Raw genomic sequence first — 16,399 nt, forward strand, 5'->3', positions numbered from 1 at the left:
TCTTTAAGCTTACAATCAAAACACATTAACAAGCTAGAGAATTATACTACTTCCATTCATAAGCATGGAACATCAAACAACAAGCATGGATTGTCCTCCCATCTAGGAAAATAAGGCAACTACACTACAACTAAACTAGAGACATGAAAATTAAACTAATTAAACTAAGGAAGAGGTACAATCCATCAAGAAATGAGTGTAGTCATCTAACTCTCAAGGGCCATCTCCATGGTAGGATTGATCTTCTTCTCCTTGATGGAAACCCTAGATGAATGGAAGAACTCCCAAATGGTGTGTATCTTTCTAATCTTTAGGCTCACTCCTCTATTGTATTTTTATATGATAATGATGATATATTGTAAAAATGGCTCAAAATCCTTATATAGGTAGCTCCAATGTTACACCCAATAGTCAGGTTTCGTGCAGTAGGGCCCCTTCAATGATTGCACCATGAGCCATCTTTTAATGAGCTGAACTCTATTTTATTTTGAACTTAAGGAAGTTCAATCGATCAAATTCTGATGAGATCGATCGAAGTATATTCAGATCGATCAAAGTATGGCCAGATTGATCAAACCTTGGCAGCGCCTTTTTGGAATAAGACAAATCTGAGATGTTTTTGGGATAGTTTGGGAAAGAGACAAAAGTAGTAGGTGGAGATAAGATCAAAGAAGTTCGATCAATCGAAAGGCTGGATCGATCACTGTGAGATCGATCCACTTTGCTTCAATTTTGCTCCTTTCTTCCATTTAGCTTGAGATTGCTTCTTTTATGCTCTAATTTAGCTGAATTGACTTATTTTGGGGATAAGCACCTAAAAAGGGCAATAACATGAAATTAGTCTAAAACGGGAAAATAAGATAGATAAAGGTCCTAGAATACTCGAGCTTAAGGGGTTTAAATACACACTTTTCAGTACTCATCAGTCATTGGATCATCTTTTCTTCAATTGTCGTTTCAGTGCATATATTTGGAGGTTCATTCAACATGTTACAGGATTCTATGTGGAGCCAAAGAGTTGGGAAGAGTTAGTTTATTGGTGCTCTAATACATGGAGATCAAGACAGTTCAATATTCACAAGTTGTTTTTCAATGCTACAGTCTACTTCATACGGCTTGAAAGGAATGCTAGGGCATTTAGGAATAAAGCTGCAACGCCACAACATATCATTTGTCTCATCAAGAGTTGTATTCGAGCTAAGCTTTCGTCATTGAAGCTGAAATGAGGAGCTGAGCTCAGAATTTTGGGTGAACATGAGGATCTACTGCAGCTTTTCATGCAGGGATGTCTTTGCAGGGAATCACACTTCGTGTGCAACCTCATTTGCATAAGTACTTCACTTGAAAGATAGAATAGGGGATATTAATATGTTTTCCTGACAACGCTATTGTATTTGGAAAGCTTGGCCTTGGCCATTTGTTTGTTTGTTTTCCCTGTGTGAGCCTGTTTTGGTTGTTTGCTCCAAGGGGTCTCCTACTCTGTACATTCTGATTTTACTTCTTTATAAAGCTTACCATTTAACCAAAAAAAAAAAAAAAAAAAAATTATGGTTTAAATCGAAAAATTCAAATATTGAGAAGTCTGAGTCTAACTTTTGACAATCGGTCCATCTAGTCGCAGTTGTGTCTTCCTCTAATAATTGTGGGATTTTATGTTTTGTTAAGATTTCATTTCCTTTTAACACCAAACTTATTGAGATGTCCTACAATGTTTTTAGAACCCTTTTTCTTAACTATTTTGAGGAGTCTCTTGAGTACTTAAACCACTCTGAACTCTAGCCATAGTTGGGGGGGGGGGGGGGGGGGGGGGGGGGGTTTAAAATTTATTTTACACCTGGATCTTCGGGGGGGGCACCATTGCTGGATCTTCAAGAGATTTAAATAGAAAAATATATTTTTATATTTTTTTTAGAGCACACACATACACGTGAGTGTTTTATAGCTAGGGTGATACTCTTTATCTTATCGAAGGATTTTTAGAGATAATATCAGTTTACTCAGTTCAATTAGAGCAGTAAATTTTATTTCTTAATCCTTTGTACTCTTGAAAGGAAGGAGAATCAATTTACAAAAGGGACAAATATTGTTTGTGATGCGATTGTGTACGTTCTTCTATGCAAGGATTGAAGAGTTAGCCTAGTGTCTCCAACAACGAAAAGAAGAAGTTAGTCAGGAGTCTGCAACAACTGGCCAGGTGTCCCAGGAGTGAGTTTGGGATGTTTAACAGTTAGTTCTTGATATAGTGTAGTCGGTGTGAGCCTGAGTCAAAATTTGTAGAATTTGTAACTTTGTTTTGACATAGTAGATAGGTTTCATAGTCTCTGTGGTTTTTCTTGAGGGTTTTCATGTAAAAAAATTGGTTTCTGGTGTGTTCTTTCCAATTGGTAAATTTTTAATTGTTAATTATTGCAGGTAATTAATCAATCACAAAATCAAGCAAAAAGACATATTCACCCCTCTAGGTCATACAACATTGTCATGAAGTCACGTATTGCAATTAGCTTTAAAAAAAAAAAAAAAAAAAAAAAAAAAAAATATATATATAGTGTGTGATTCCCGTGCATTGTTATTTTATCTCCTAAGATGGGATGCTATAAAACCTTGTATACAGTCACTGTCCAAGTTCCAAAAGCCATTAAACAACTTTACAAAACACCAACTATTTGTTATTTGATATTTAAAGCAAATGACCTTCCTAAGGAAGAACGATGGAGTGCTAGCTTTGACCCAAAAAAAGGCAATGTCAAGTGTGCTGGCTTTTCGAAAAGTGCAAAAAAAAATTAGTTGATTTTTGGTTGTACCGTACCAAATGAGAATCCCATTGAGTACCTCAAAATCTTTTACTAGTTCTTTTTAGAGAGAGAGAGAGAGAGAAGTGCGTTAGCCATCAAAACGGTTGCGTAGCAAGTCTGAATTTAATTAATTTCTTGTAAACACAAATGGATGCAATGGATGTGTGAACTTTGTGTGAAGAATTTTTTTCATATATATTTTTTTGGTAATTTGTTGACTTACAAACAGAGGGATAGATAGTTAAAAAAAAAAATGGACTAGAGAAAGGAATCAAAACCCCTACTCACAACCTCCGACCAAACGAGAGGACTTAACAACTGATCAGTGGACCGATCACATTTTTACTTTCACCTCTCATATGACAATTTCAACAGTACAATGATCCATTACATTAAACAAGTATAACAACTAAGCATATTGTATAAATGGAAAATAATGTATCATTAAAGGCATGCAATCTAATAATATGGGCTACCACAAATTATTTCAAAGTAGAAAGTTGAAACTTTCAATTCCCTCAAGAACAAAATTTGTAAGTACGTTATTTAAAATAAAATAAAATAAAATAAAGAATTAGGGTACTATGTACATAATGTCTAAAGTTACCACTAGTTGTATATAATAACCACTACTGTGCCATTACAGTAACTCAAGCATCACTTTGATCCTGCCTCTTCTCCTATAATATTTATTTTCAGTGTAGAAAAAAAGTTAATTTCAGTGATACCACTTCACGTTTGGCCAAATATTACTTTAAAAATCTTTCGAAAATTACTATCACTAAAGCCCAAAATGTTTATTCCGTCTTTCACTCATACTCAAAACGTCACTTTTCAAGAGTGTCAAAACACTTTTGACATGTAAAATGGCATTATTACTCTTTTAATTTTGTGTTGACTTATTAAAGAATTTTTAATGTATAAAATGACATTTATGCCCTCATTGAACCGGTGAAATATGTTGAGCTAATGTCCCTTTCTCCCTCTTCTGCGTATAATCCAAAACACCCCAAGAAGCATGGGTTTTGAAATCTCAAATCTCTCAAGTTATTTTGACATCTAAATTCAATGACAAGCTATTAAAATGATATATATCAGTTCAATAATATTACAAAAGAAGAAAAAAAAATCTGTGTTAAAATCAGTTACAAGCACCTACCCTCTCTTTATCATAATTCATAAGCAATTTTGTTGTTCATGAAAAAGATGATACAAGCGAAAAATTTTTGCAATCCACCCCAAAAAAGCTCAGGAATAGCTTTATCACACTCAACTTGAGCATGTTTTGATGTCTTACAAAAACAAGCGAGCCCGAAAAAAAAAAAAAACCTCGGCTTAATTTCTTGTTCTACAAAATCCTTCTTGGAACCTCGCCAACACTCCTTATTAAATCTCACATACAGTTAGGGGCGGAGCCAATTAAGGCCTAGAGGGGGCACGTGCCCTCCCTCACTTTGCTCCAACCTACTATACATAGGTGCATATTTTTGGTATATATATATATATACTTATATGGTAATTTTAAATAGTGCCCCCCCTCAAATTTTCAAAAATTCTTTTAATTTCCTTTTGAAAAAAAAAAAAATTACTTACATCCCTTCTTCAAATATACAATATATTTTTCCTTTTCTAATTTTTGTTTCTTTTTTCAAAAAATTTCTTTGTATTTTTCTATTTTTTTTTAAACTTATTTATTTTATCGATGACATTTGTGATTGTATCTAATTAAAATATCATTAATTAATATTTTGATTCTTATATTTGTAACTATATTTTTTTTTTACGGTATTTATTTAGTATATTATTTTACAACTATTTTTTTCTTATTTGCCTTTTTCATTAAAAAAAAATTATATTGTCATATTTATTAAAAAAAAAAAAAATTAACAAGTGCATTTGCCCCCTCTGAAATAAAATCCTGGCTCCGCCCCTGCATACAGTTGCAAAATTCCTATACCCCATTAATACATACCTATCAATATGGTCTTCAAACTGCTGGAATTGTGAAATTGGATAGATGAGGACGGGATGGAAATAGAATTGAGAATTCCAAATTCATTCCAGAATCGCTGGCCTTGGTTTCTCTCACCAAAATCCACCCATGTGCATACCTGAATAAGAGAAGAAAATACAAGACGAGCTTGGACTCGCAATCTACTCACCGACCGAGTCATCTACTTCCATGGAATTATTACACTAATCTTCAACAATTACGTACTTTGCATCCGCCTGTATACAGGGGCGGAGCTGAGGGGGGGCCGGAGGGGGCCATGGCCCCCCCCAAAAATAGAAATTTTTTTTTTAGTATATGCTGAATACAGTTTTGAAAAAAAATAGCAAAGGTAATTTTATGTTTGGCCCCCCCACGGTCCCATCCAAAAAAAGAAAAAAGTTGACTTAACAAATATAATATACATATATGATATATATATTATATATAAGATGCTGATGATTGATGTAGCATCGGGAATCAAATAATAAGTATCATTTTTATATTTTTATAATGGAAAGATAAAAGTAAAACATCTTTTTACTTTCCCAAAACAAATACAAAGAGTGAAACTGAGAGACCACGAAAAGTAGAGAACAAAAGGAGAAAGAGAAAAAAAAAAAAAAAAAAAAAAGGGCAGTGGCGGCAAGTTTGCAACTCATCTTGAATCTTTGATCCATCAACGATTTATCCACAGATCAATTGAAGTAACTGAATCAGAATATGTAAGTTACTAATTTCCCTTCTATTTTTGTTTTAACTTTAATCTTTTTAGCATTTTTTATTATTGAAAACCCTAATTATATTTTTTTTCAAATACTCTTCTATGCATTATTTCTATAGGTAGTATAAATTATTAGTTATGTAACAATGTAAAATCAACAATCAATTAAAATTATTAAACAAAATTTCATTTTGTCATTTTTCAAATTATACTTTCCAATTTCCCCAAATACTTCAATTTTTGCAGTGTTTCTAAAATTCTAATACTATGAACTATAAATAATCAAGTGACTTAAGTCTATCATGGTTCATCAATTTGATTGCATAATCATAAAATCTTGGACTCTTGAAATCAAATATGAGTAAAAAATAAGTTACAGTCTTGAATTCCATACATGTATTTTTTTTTTCAAAAAAATCAACATTTATTCTAATGTTGTAGTGCTTACTTAATTTTGTAGTTGGAAACTTGGAAGGATTGGTTCAATTGGAGTCTTACACACTTACTCATATATTGGTGGTTGGAGAATATTAGTGTAAAGTACTGCTGAATTAGAGGTACCAATTCTGAATTTTTCTCTTTATATAATTATACTATTAATTGATAATTGAAAATAATGAAAGATTGATAGTAATAATGTGATTATAATATTACACATATTGTGTTTCAGTTTTTGCTTGACTATTAATTATATTTTTTTGTTTATAAATTAAAATTTTATTTGTTTAATTAAAAGTGATTTAAATTTTAGATTAAATCACTCTTGTGTTTGTTAGGAAAGTTTGATAAAAATATTCTTCAAATAACTCATTGTTAAATTAATTTTCAGGTCAATTGGTTACTTTGGAAGCGTAGGCCTAGGTATAGTGTTATACAATGGGCAAGCCACCAAAAACTATTGACATGTTCTTTAAAAAGAAAAAACATCGATAAATCAAATGATGATGTACCTTCCTCTTGTAATCTTGATGCTTCAGTTCTTAAGAACCCACATCCTCCAAAATATCCTCGAGTTCTTGAGAACCCACATCCTCCAAAATATCCTCGAGTTGAACATACACAGGTTGATTCTGCCATTTTAGAACGTGATCTGAGATTGCGTCGTCAAATATGGGAATATCCTATTGGCCAACAAGATGAAATTCGTCGAGCTTATATCAATGCGAAATCATATCAAATTATTCTTTCAGAGTATCCCCGTTCTGGATCGGCAAAACATCTCTGTCGGTTTCAATCATCTTGGTTCAAATTATTTTGTTCTTGGTTAGAGTATTCTCCTACAAAGGATGCTGCATTTTGTTTACCTTGCTTTCTTTTTGGAAAGAAACCAACAGGGCATCCCGAAACCAATGCATTCACCCTTGAAGGATTTTGAAATTGGAAGAAAATTAACACTAGAAAGAATTGTGTTTTCTTAAATCATATTGGAGAAGGTCCTTGTTCACCTCACAACATTGCCGAGAGATCGTGCAAAGATTTAATGTATCAACCTTGTCATATTGATAAAGTGATGGAAAAACAAACTTTAGAACAAATTTCAAATAACCGATTGAGACTGAAAACTTCAGTTAATGCGGTTCGGTGGCTTACATTTCAAGCTTATGCTTTTAGAGGGCATGATGAATGCCCCGAATCAAGAAATAGGGGCAATTTCATTGAAATGGTAAAGATTTTGGCAACATATAATGATGACGTTGCTAAACTTGTTCTAGAAAATGCTCCAAAAAATGCCAAGTATACCTCACCACAAATTCAAAAGGAAATTTTACATGTTCTTGCTGGAAAAGTGAGAAGTAAGATTCGTGAAGATATTGGAGATGCCAAGTTTTGTATTCTTGTTGATGAAGCACGTGATGAATCTAAGAGAGAACAAATGGCTCTTGTTCTAAGATTTGTTGACAGAGATGATTTTTTACAAAAGCGTTTCTTTGATATTGTGCAAGTTAAAGATACAACTTCATTGACTTTGAAAAATGCACTTTCTACAGTTCTCTCTCATTATAATCTTAGTGTTCAGGATCTTCGAGGGCAAGGTTATAATGGTACTAGCAATATGCGCGGAGCATGGAATGGCTTGCAAGCATTATTTCTTAATGATTGCCCTTATGCATATTATGTGCATTGTTTGGCTCACCGACTACAACTAGCATTAGTTGCATCATCCAGAGAAGTTATCCCTGTCCATCAATTCTTTTCAAAGTTGAACTTCATTATCAATATCATTGGAGCTTCTTGCAAACGAAATGATGAATTACAATTTACTCAAGCTGCTGAAATTGCCCATTTGATAGCTCTTGATGAAATTGAGACTAGTAGAGGAGCTAATCAGATTGGTTCCTTGCAACGACCTGGGGATACTCGTTGGAGCTCTCATTTTGATTCCGTTTGTAGCTTAATCAGGTTGTTTGGTCTTACATGTTCAGTTCTTCGAAGCACTATTAAAGATGAATCCACTTGCTTCCAACGGGGGGATGCCGATTCTGCTTTTGATATTATTACATCATTTGAGTTTATGTTTATTTTGCATTTGGTGAAAGATATTATGGGAGCAAGTAATATCCTTTGTGAAGCTTTGCAACAAAAATCTCAAGACATCCTAAATGCTATGCATTTGGTTTTGACTACTAAAAACATCATTCTAAAATTAAGAGAAGATGAATGGAACAACCTACTTGGGGTTGTTAAATCATTTTGTGAGCGTCATAACATAGATGTGCCTGATATGAGTGCTCCTTATACAAAAGGTAAAGGTCGACCACGTCACCCACAAGAAAATATTTTACTTGAGCACCACTATCGGATTGATATATTCAATGGCACAATTGATTCACAATTGCAGGAGTTGAATAACAGATTTAGCGAAAAGGTAGTGGAACTAATTGTCCTAAGTTCTGCTTTGGATCCTAGAGATGGTTACAAGCTATTTAAAATTGATGACATTTGCAAGCTTGCAAATAATTGTTATCCTTAAGCTTTCACAGACCAAGAGAGGATTATGTTGAGATTTCAATTGCAACATTATCAGATTGAAGTACCTCACCATCCACATTTCCAAAACATGACAACAATTTCTGAACTATGTAGAGGATTAGTGGAAACAAAGAAATCAGATGTGTATTATTTGATTGATAGATTGATTCGTCTTGTCTTAACTCTTCCAGTTTCCACGGCAACTACAGAAAGGGCATTTTCAACTATGAAAAATGTCAAAACCAAACTTCGCAATAAGATGGAGGATGAGTTTCTTGCAGATTACTTAAGTATCAATATTGAAGAAGAAATTGCTGGGACTTTTAGTTCAGATTCGATAATAGATGATTTTTGTTCTTTGAAACATCGTTGAGCTCAGCTTTTGTAGTAGATATTTGGTATGTTTGGTTTATTGTTGTTCATATCTATGTCATATTTGACTAGATATAGCCAATTTTTTTGTTTTTGTAAACAAATTGGCTAAAGTTTGACTAGATATATTTTTGTATGAACGTTATTTATAATAGAAAGTTTTTGGCTTAAAATAGTCGTATATTAGATGGTAATATTGCTAATAGTTTCGGCCCCCCTTGCCATAGAATCCTGGCTCTGCCCTTGCCTGTATATATATATATATATGTATGTATATGTATGCCAGTTAGCAGGTGCCGAGGCCTCACGGGCTTCTCACCTTCGCCGACATCTACTCCTTCACCACCAGCGCATGTAAGTGCAAAAGGGATCGTCCTCGATCCGATCTAGTGAAAAGTCCCCGACAAGTTGCGGGCATCGATCCATCCAAACAGTAACCACTCTGTTGCTTTTTTTTTTTTTTCTTTTTTTCTTTTTTTTTTTTCTTTTTAACCTTCTGGGAATTTCCCATGAGTTTACATTTTTTTTTCTTCTTTAAATCAGCTATGACTTACTTAATATATAAATCTGTGTGCGTGTGTGTGTATATATATATATATATATATATATATATATATAATTGTTGTATATATGAATACAGGACGCTCATGTTTTCACTGGGGTGAGAGAGATATAGAGTTTTGACTTTTGGGTTTAAATATTGAGGGTAAAATAGTTATTGTAGGGTGCTCATATTTTTAAATAAAAAATAATAAAAAATTAAGGGTAAAATTGTTTTTTTCAAATTTTTAACAGTTTCAGTGACGGAAAAGTAAAATTGGACCTAAGTGATAGTAATTTTAAAAAGATGTTTTAAAGTAATATTTGTCCAAATCTGATGGGGTGTCACTAAAATTAACCCGTAGGAAAATTGATATTCAGAAGTAAGAACTAGCGATCTGATGGGACCATTCAATAAATCAAGTGTGGTCTCTTCTGGGCCAAGCTTGTCCTTAGGTTGGGTTAGGGTTTAGTCCTTTTTGAGCTTGAGTCACCAGGAAACTAAGTTGTAATTGCCAAAGGCCTTTTTTGTATACTCTTTTAACTATCTTTTATTTAAACAACTTGCTTAATATTTTGGCGAAAAAAAGTGTGGTCTCTTCCTGGACTAGAATTTCATCTCTTTATAATCACAATTTCTATGTCCTCGCATCATTGTGGTTCTTGTGTTAGGGCCTAAGTCACACGGAGTGGGTGTGGGAGCCAGAGCGAGTGCGAAAGTTTCTATTAGGCCTTCTCCTATTCCTTCTATGTCGCAGGGTTGAAACCAAAAAATATTAAATCGTGGGATTCTTTGAGATTTCATTTAATTTACTAGTAATTTGTATATCTTATTTGGATATATAACTAAACATATAAAATATATATTTCTATTTATACATAATATTGTTTTTTATAAGGCAGTGTAAAAGTGACAAAATCTAAGTCACACAAAGGGAAAATGGGAGCAAGAACGCGTGCAAAGTGTAAGAGCGATACCCATTTAGAAAAATTGTGTAACTTAAGTTTTGACCTTTCGTTAGATGACTTATGGAGTGTGTTGATCTTTTAGTTATAAGGATGAGGGAGGTGCTTCATATCTCTTAGTTGGTTTTGGTAATTAGGGCTACCTATCTTTGTGTTTGCCTAATATGTTCAGCCAATGGAGTTAAAAGGTTACTTATGATTTTATAATTCAACTGTGAGGGGTCGCTCTGCATTGTGTATCATCTTTAGTCTATTTTCCGACCTACTAAAACAATTTTTAGTTTTGGATGTATCATTAAGCAATAAAACTACACATACATGGCATTCTAAGTTTAACCAAAAAAAAAAAAAAAAAACCCAAGCACTCCGATTGCCTACGATTAGCCATCCAAGGAAAACTACAAAATTAAATGTTTTGGGCTTCTGACTTGGGCTGAATTGTGTGATGGATTATAAACTAATCCATGTTTAGCCCAAGGATTTTTGTTGATTAGCTTTTCTGTTTTGGGGTATCCCCTTTGAATACCATATATGTTCTTCTTCTTTTAATACAACATTTATCCTTAAAAAAATAAAAAATAAAAACATTTATATGACCAACTTCTAATAATGTGCCATCCACGCGATTTTTACTAATATTATACACACACAAACACACACCTCACACATATATATATATATATATACATAGGCAATATGATTTTTGAAAATGTTATGTATATATATTCTTTAAGAAAAATGATAGCACCAAGCACATTATAATTGAAATATTATTATTATAATTATTCTTTTTTTTTTTTTTTTTCCCGGAAGTTTATTATTCTTAATTGTTGTAAAATATAACAAGCTACCTCTCATCAGTCAACAAGTTCGTCTCCTAAGATTATATATTGTTTCTTCACATAAGCTACCATGATGGCACGTATGCCATTACGTACTATGGATATGGTTATTGATACATGAACCTTTTCCTGAATCTGTCTCTCTCTCTCTCTCTCTCTCTCTCTATATATATATATATATATATACACACACACACACACACAGTCACACACACACACAAATATATAAAATGGGGATTGGATGGTTCTTAGAGCGTTACCCACATGGATGTTGCCTCTTCATCCTCCAACATAGTTCAAGAAGATTCAAAGCCCGCCCATCCTATATATCTCATCCAATATATATCTCGTTCACATTGATGAAACAAATTAACAATATTATGTCATTCCATTATGAGCTCTCTCTAGCTGGCTTCGACACTTTTAATTTAATGCAGACTACTACATTATTACAATATCGCTTCCATTAATATGCTAGCTAGGTACGGAAGGTACCAGTACACATTATATATATATATATATATGCTATCTTCATCCATAAATGCACTGAAAAATATAAATAGAGAATGAAGTCTACTAAATAAAATGAGTATATATTAAGGGATAAGAGAGATGAAACATGTAGCTTCGTATATATTCATGTTTGTTGAATCTAATAATAGCTTAAATTTGTTGGATCAAATATTTAATTCATATATTTTTAATTCTCAAATAGCTAAAACTTTTAGAATATAGATGGTTATTAGCAATGCTGTGTACTAATAATTATATACGTGGTACAGCAGAAAAATGAAATATATATATATATATATATATAGACACACACACAAGCTGCTAATTAATTTGTAAAAACGAGACCCTTCAATGGGGACTCAAGAACAAAGTAATAAATGGATTAACTCGCGCGTTGCATGAACAGTTTGAAGATTAATTATGTATATACAAATTATATATATATATATATATATATATATATATATATATATTTACATGTATACAAATTATATATGTATATAATTTGTATATGTAGGTAATGTGATGAACGTGTATTCAACGTATTGAGAAGATGATAATTGATATCACGTGAACCCATATGAACATACTTATTAGTTGTCTTATACATGTATTGTTTATTGGTCTTAAAATTTTCAATCTTCAAGCATTGCAAAAAAATTAAAATGAAGAAAGTGTGTTAATATTAAGGCTAATCAATCATCAAGCAAATAACTAGCTAAGCATTTATTATTATTATTATTATTATTCCTAGTTGGTACTCACAAGACATGTCTCTTCTGAGATTTGAATCCCTGATCTCCCTTTAAAGATAAAAGGTCGATACCGTTAGACTACTGGCCCGTTGATTATTATTATTATTATTATTATTGAGAGCTAATATTGGCCCTCTACAATAGCACTATGGAGCTCCACTTTCATTCTCTCTCTAAATGAAATTACAAATTAACCCTCATCACACAAGTTTGGTTATTACCATTTTTAATACCATAATTGTCTTCCCCTATTAAAGTGAGACTCTTTCCATTCTTTAGGGTAGATTCTTGGTGCCAAAAGTTAGAATTCTTGCATGTAGATTTATTCCACTTCTCTCATGTCCCCTCACATCCTTTCTCTCCTTCTTTCTCTTCAAAAATGGAAGATCTCACTAATGATACACATCCCTTCCAAAAATGGAAGATGTCACGAAATTGTAATTTCATTTAGAAAATAAAAGTGGAGAGCACGAAATTGTAATTTCATTTAGAAAACAAAAGTAGAGCGCCAAAGTATTATTGTGCAGTGCCAATATCAGCTCTCTTATTATTATGTAAGTTAAGATTGAACTAGCTAAGCAATTTGTTCATTGTTTTTCATCAAATTGTACAGTATATATGTTGTACAGCGTGGGCCTTAGCCCAAATAGACAAAGTAAGCCCAATAACAGTTAAAAACACATTGATGTAACACAGTATAAAACAAGTATAATATTGTGATGACCCTGTGGACGGATGTGCCGTGAGCGGATGCGAGACACTGACAGGCTACCACACTGACGAGTTACGGATGTACAATCCCACATCGCCTGGGAAAGGGAAAGGTGAAGTGCTTATATGTAGGTATGTCACTCCAATTGGTATGAGGCCTTTTGGAGTAAAATCCAAAAAGTAAAACCGTGTGGGCTCAGGTCCAAAGCGGACAATATCATACCATGTGGTGGAGTAGGTCGTTACAAATGGTATCAGAGCTTGACTCTGCCAGAAGTGTGCTGACAGGGACGTCGGGCCTCCAAGGGGGGTGGATTGTGATGACCTTGTGAGCGGGTGAGAGAGGCTACTACACTAGAAGTGTGCTGACAGGGACGTCGGGCTTCCAAGGGGGGTGGATTGTGATGACCCTGTGAGCGGGTAGGTATGTCACAAATATGAAGAAAATTAATCACGAAACCTGACAAAAGAAATTCATACATTCTACATTTTACAATTCGGATATATTTCACTTAGTTTTGAAAACACAAATCTTATCAAATAAATATAAGTTTATTGTTGATAATTCTTACGTTAATGAATCATGAGACACCCCCCAACATCGACCCCTTACTCACTCGTATATATGGTGTCCCATCATAACACACCACATATGTGAGTGAGTCAGGGTGTCAGTGTTATTCTTTTTTTATCATTTATCATTATTTTATTTATATTTACATATACGCATGTATACATATCCATTACGCAATGAAGGAAGAAAAGAAAAAGAAAAAATACACTACTGTTTTTTCATCTTAAATTAAAATACATGAACCTTCCTTATTAGTAATTTTCGTGAAAAGTAGAAAAAACAAAAATATTGTGAGACTAAGATGACAGGAATGCCAACAATAATATTATCATGCGTGCTATTAATTTTTAGCTCACTTGTTAGATGACAAATTCTATAACTACTCTTTTTTGTAAATTAGTAAAACATTTCTCTCTATTTTGTTCCTACTAATTGCATGTGTTGGATTAAATTTTGTTTATTTAAAATGTTACAATTTTTTTATCTTAATCTTTCATCAATCCATTAATAACACATCTCTCTCCAAAGTAATCAAATTTTGTTTTAAAAATTAATGCAGTTGTTGAATAAAATTTAATTCTTGAACAATATTTTTTATTTACAACATCTTTTTACTTGTAACTTAATCGCCTCCACTTGTCTGTGTTTTTTTTTTTTTTTTCCTTTTTTTTTTTTTTTTTTTTTTTCTTTCTTTCTATCTTTTTCATAACTAATTTAGGTTTATTTTTCTCAATATATATATTAATTAGAATAAGATTATAAAGAAAGTTACATTACAATTAATTTATAAAGCACCATGTACTTTGATAAATTCAACCCTCGTAATGAGTTTATTTATTTTTTGGTGCAGAAAGCACAAACACATACATTTTTTTTCTTGCCCACATTCGGACTCGAACCCTTTCCTTCTTTTAAAAAATGGGGAAATTATTTCTAAATATAATTTATTTGTTAGAATTTATAACTAATTTTTTCCCGTTCATCTCAAAAGAGTATTGAGTAAATAATGTAATAAAATTTTTTTTTCACTAAATCCAATAACAAAGTGACACGCTTGGATAAATGATATAATACAGTACGTTTCACTGAATCTAATAACAAATTGACAAGCTAGAAAAGAAAAAAAAAAAAATATATATATATATATATATATATATATATTGAACATATTTACTTCCTTCTTATCTAAATCTCCTAATGAACTGGTCAAGAACAACATTCCAGCATGCATTTAAGATCTATAAAGGAGTTGCTGCAATTGCTCACCCAGTGTGGTTCTATCTGTGGAGCATTAATTATTAAGTGAAAAATACGCACACATATTATATATATATATATATATATGAATGAAATTTCCTTCAAACTTCCACGAAACCAAGTCGTCCTTACATTCCAGGATTTCTGACAAATTCGAAATAAAGAAATAAATTCGAGTGTGACCTAAACATGTGAACTATTCATTAAACAATAACCATCACATTTGACAAGAATCGTACTGTCAACCACTGGCCTGATAGACTAATTAACAAAATACATATTATACTATTTATTTAATCCCCTCCTCTTTCTTTAATTTTTTTTTTTTCTCTTTCTTTTTTATTGAAGAATAATTCTTAATTTGGAAAGTGATATACACGTATATCCTGGAGGAAAGAGAGAGGAGGGAGAGGGGCCTTGTACGGATTAGACGACATGATTCTCAAGATATACACGTTCATCTATATGTACACTATTCATTTAGGGTTAAGTGTAAAAAAATTTCTTGAGAATTTTGCAACTAATCTTTCGGATCTACAAGAAATCCCCCTGAACTTTAATTTTTTTGCAATTTACCCTCTCAGGCCATTGAAAAAGAAAAAAAGACAAATTTGCCTTTATTAAAAAAGGACACAGTTTAAAATAATGTGACTTAAATTGCTGACGTGGCAAATTGAATTTCACCAACCAATGGGAAAGCAACAACCTACCAAATAAAGTATGATGAAATTACAAAAGAGCCCTTAATAAAATAAATAAATATATATATATATATATATATATATATATATATATATATATAAAGCCCAATTCTAAGTTACCGGAGATACATCGACGTTATTTTTAGAGGGTTGGTTCCAGTTCTGTCTGCAGGATCTGCCAGGGCTTCGCATGCCGAGTCCACAGAGGAAGCGCTTGAGTTTGCTTTACAACATGCCAAGACCAAAGGACTCTGCAAAGTGGGAGATTCCATTGTGGCCTTGCACCGTGTCGGAACAGCATCAGTAATCAAGATTGTGACTGTGAACTAAAGTCAAGATGGTTTAGATTCTGGATGAAAATAAATGACAAAAAATGCCCCAATTTAAAACAAAACTTGTTTTCTCTCTCCTATTCTCTATCTATCTATTTATATAAACATATATATATATATATATATATATATATATATATATCACAATATTTACTAGAAAACGGATCTGATTGTTGTCCTAGGGTAGCATGGTACCGTTCCTCACTCGATTCCAGAATGTTTAGAGGAAAGAATGACTCGTCTTTGATATAATCGGAGTTGGAGCGATCGGAATGGAGTTGCCGGAAAGGGAGAGGATGACTGGAATCGCCCAGCGGCCAGCTCACCACCACCATCAACGTAGAGAATTTTCCTCCTATC

The 16,399-nt window shown here is 32.8% G+C and overlaps 1 protein-coding gene across 1 annotated transcript; it reads left to right on the forward strand.

Moving 5' to 3' along the window:
- The first annotated feature begins 7,016 nt into the window (after positions 1 to 7,016).
- Positions 7,017 to 8,477, forward strand: LOC132272533 (uncharacterized). Its single transcript, XM_059773662.1, has one exon. It carries the CDS (start codon positions 7,017 to 7,019, stop codon positions 8,475 to 8,477), a length of 1,461 nt encoding a protein of 486 aa, XP_059629645.1.
- The last annotated feature ends 7,922 nt before the right edge of the window (positions 8,478 to 16,399 follow it).

This window comes from Cornus florida, unplaced genomic scaffold (genome assembly GCF_030987335.1).
Source record: "Cornus florida cultivar Cherokee Brave unplaced genomic scaffold, ASM3098733v1 CherokeeBrave_3.0.0_Hap2_Chr09, whole genome shotgun sequence".
Taxonomy (NCBI): domain Eukaryota; kingdom Viridiplantae; phylum Streptophyta; class Magnoliopsida; order Cornales; family Cornaceae; genus Cornus; species Cornus florida.

Coding starts and splice junctions, on each gene's coding strand:
- LOC132272533 (XM_059773662.1), top strand. CDS start 7,017: ATGGAAAAACAAACTTTAGAACAAATTTCAAATAACCGATTGAGACTG.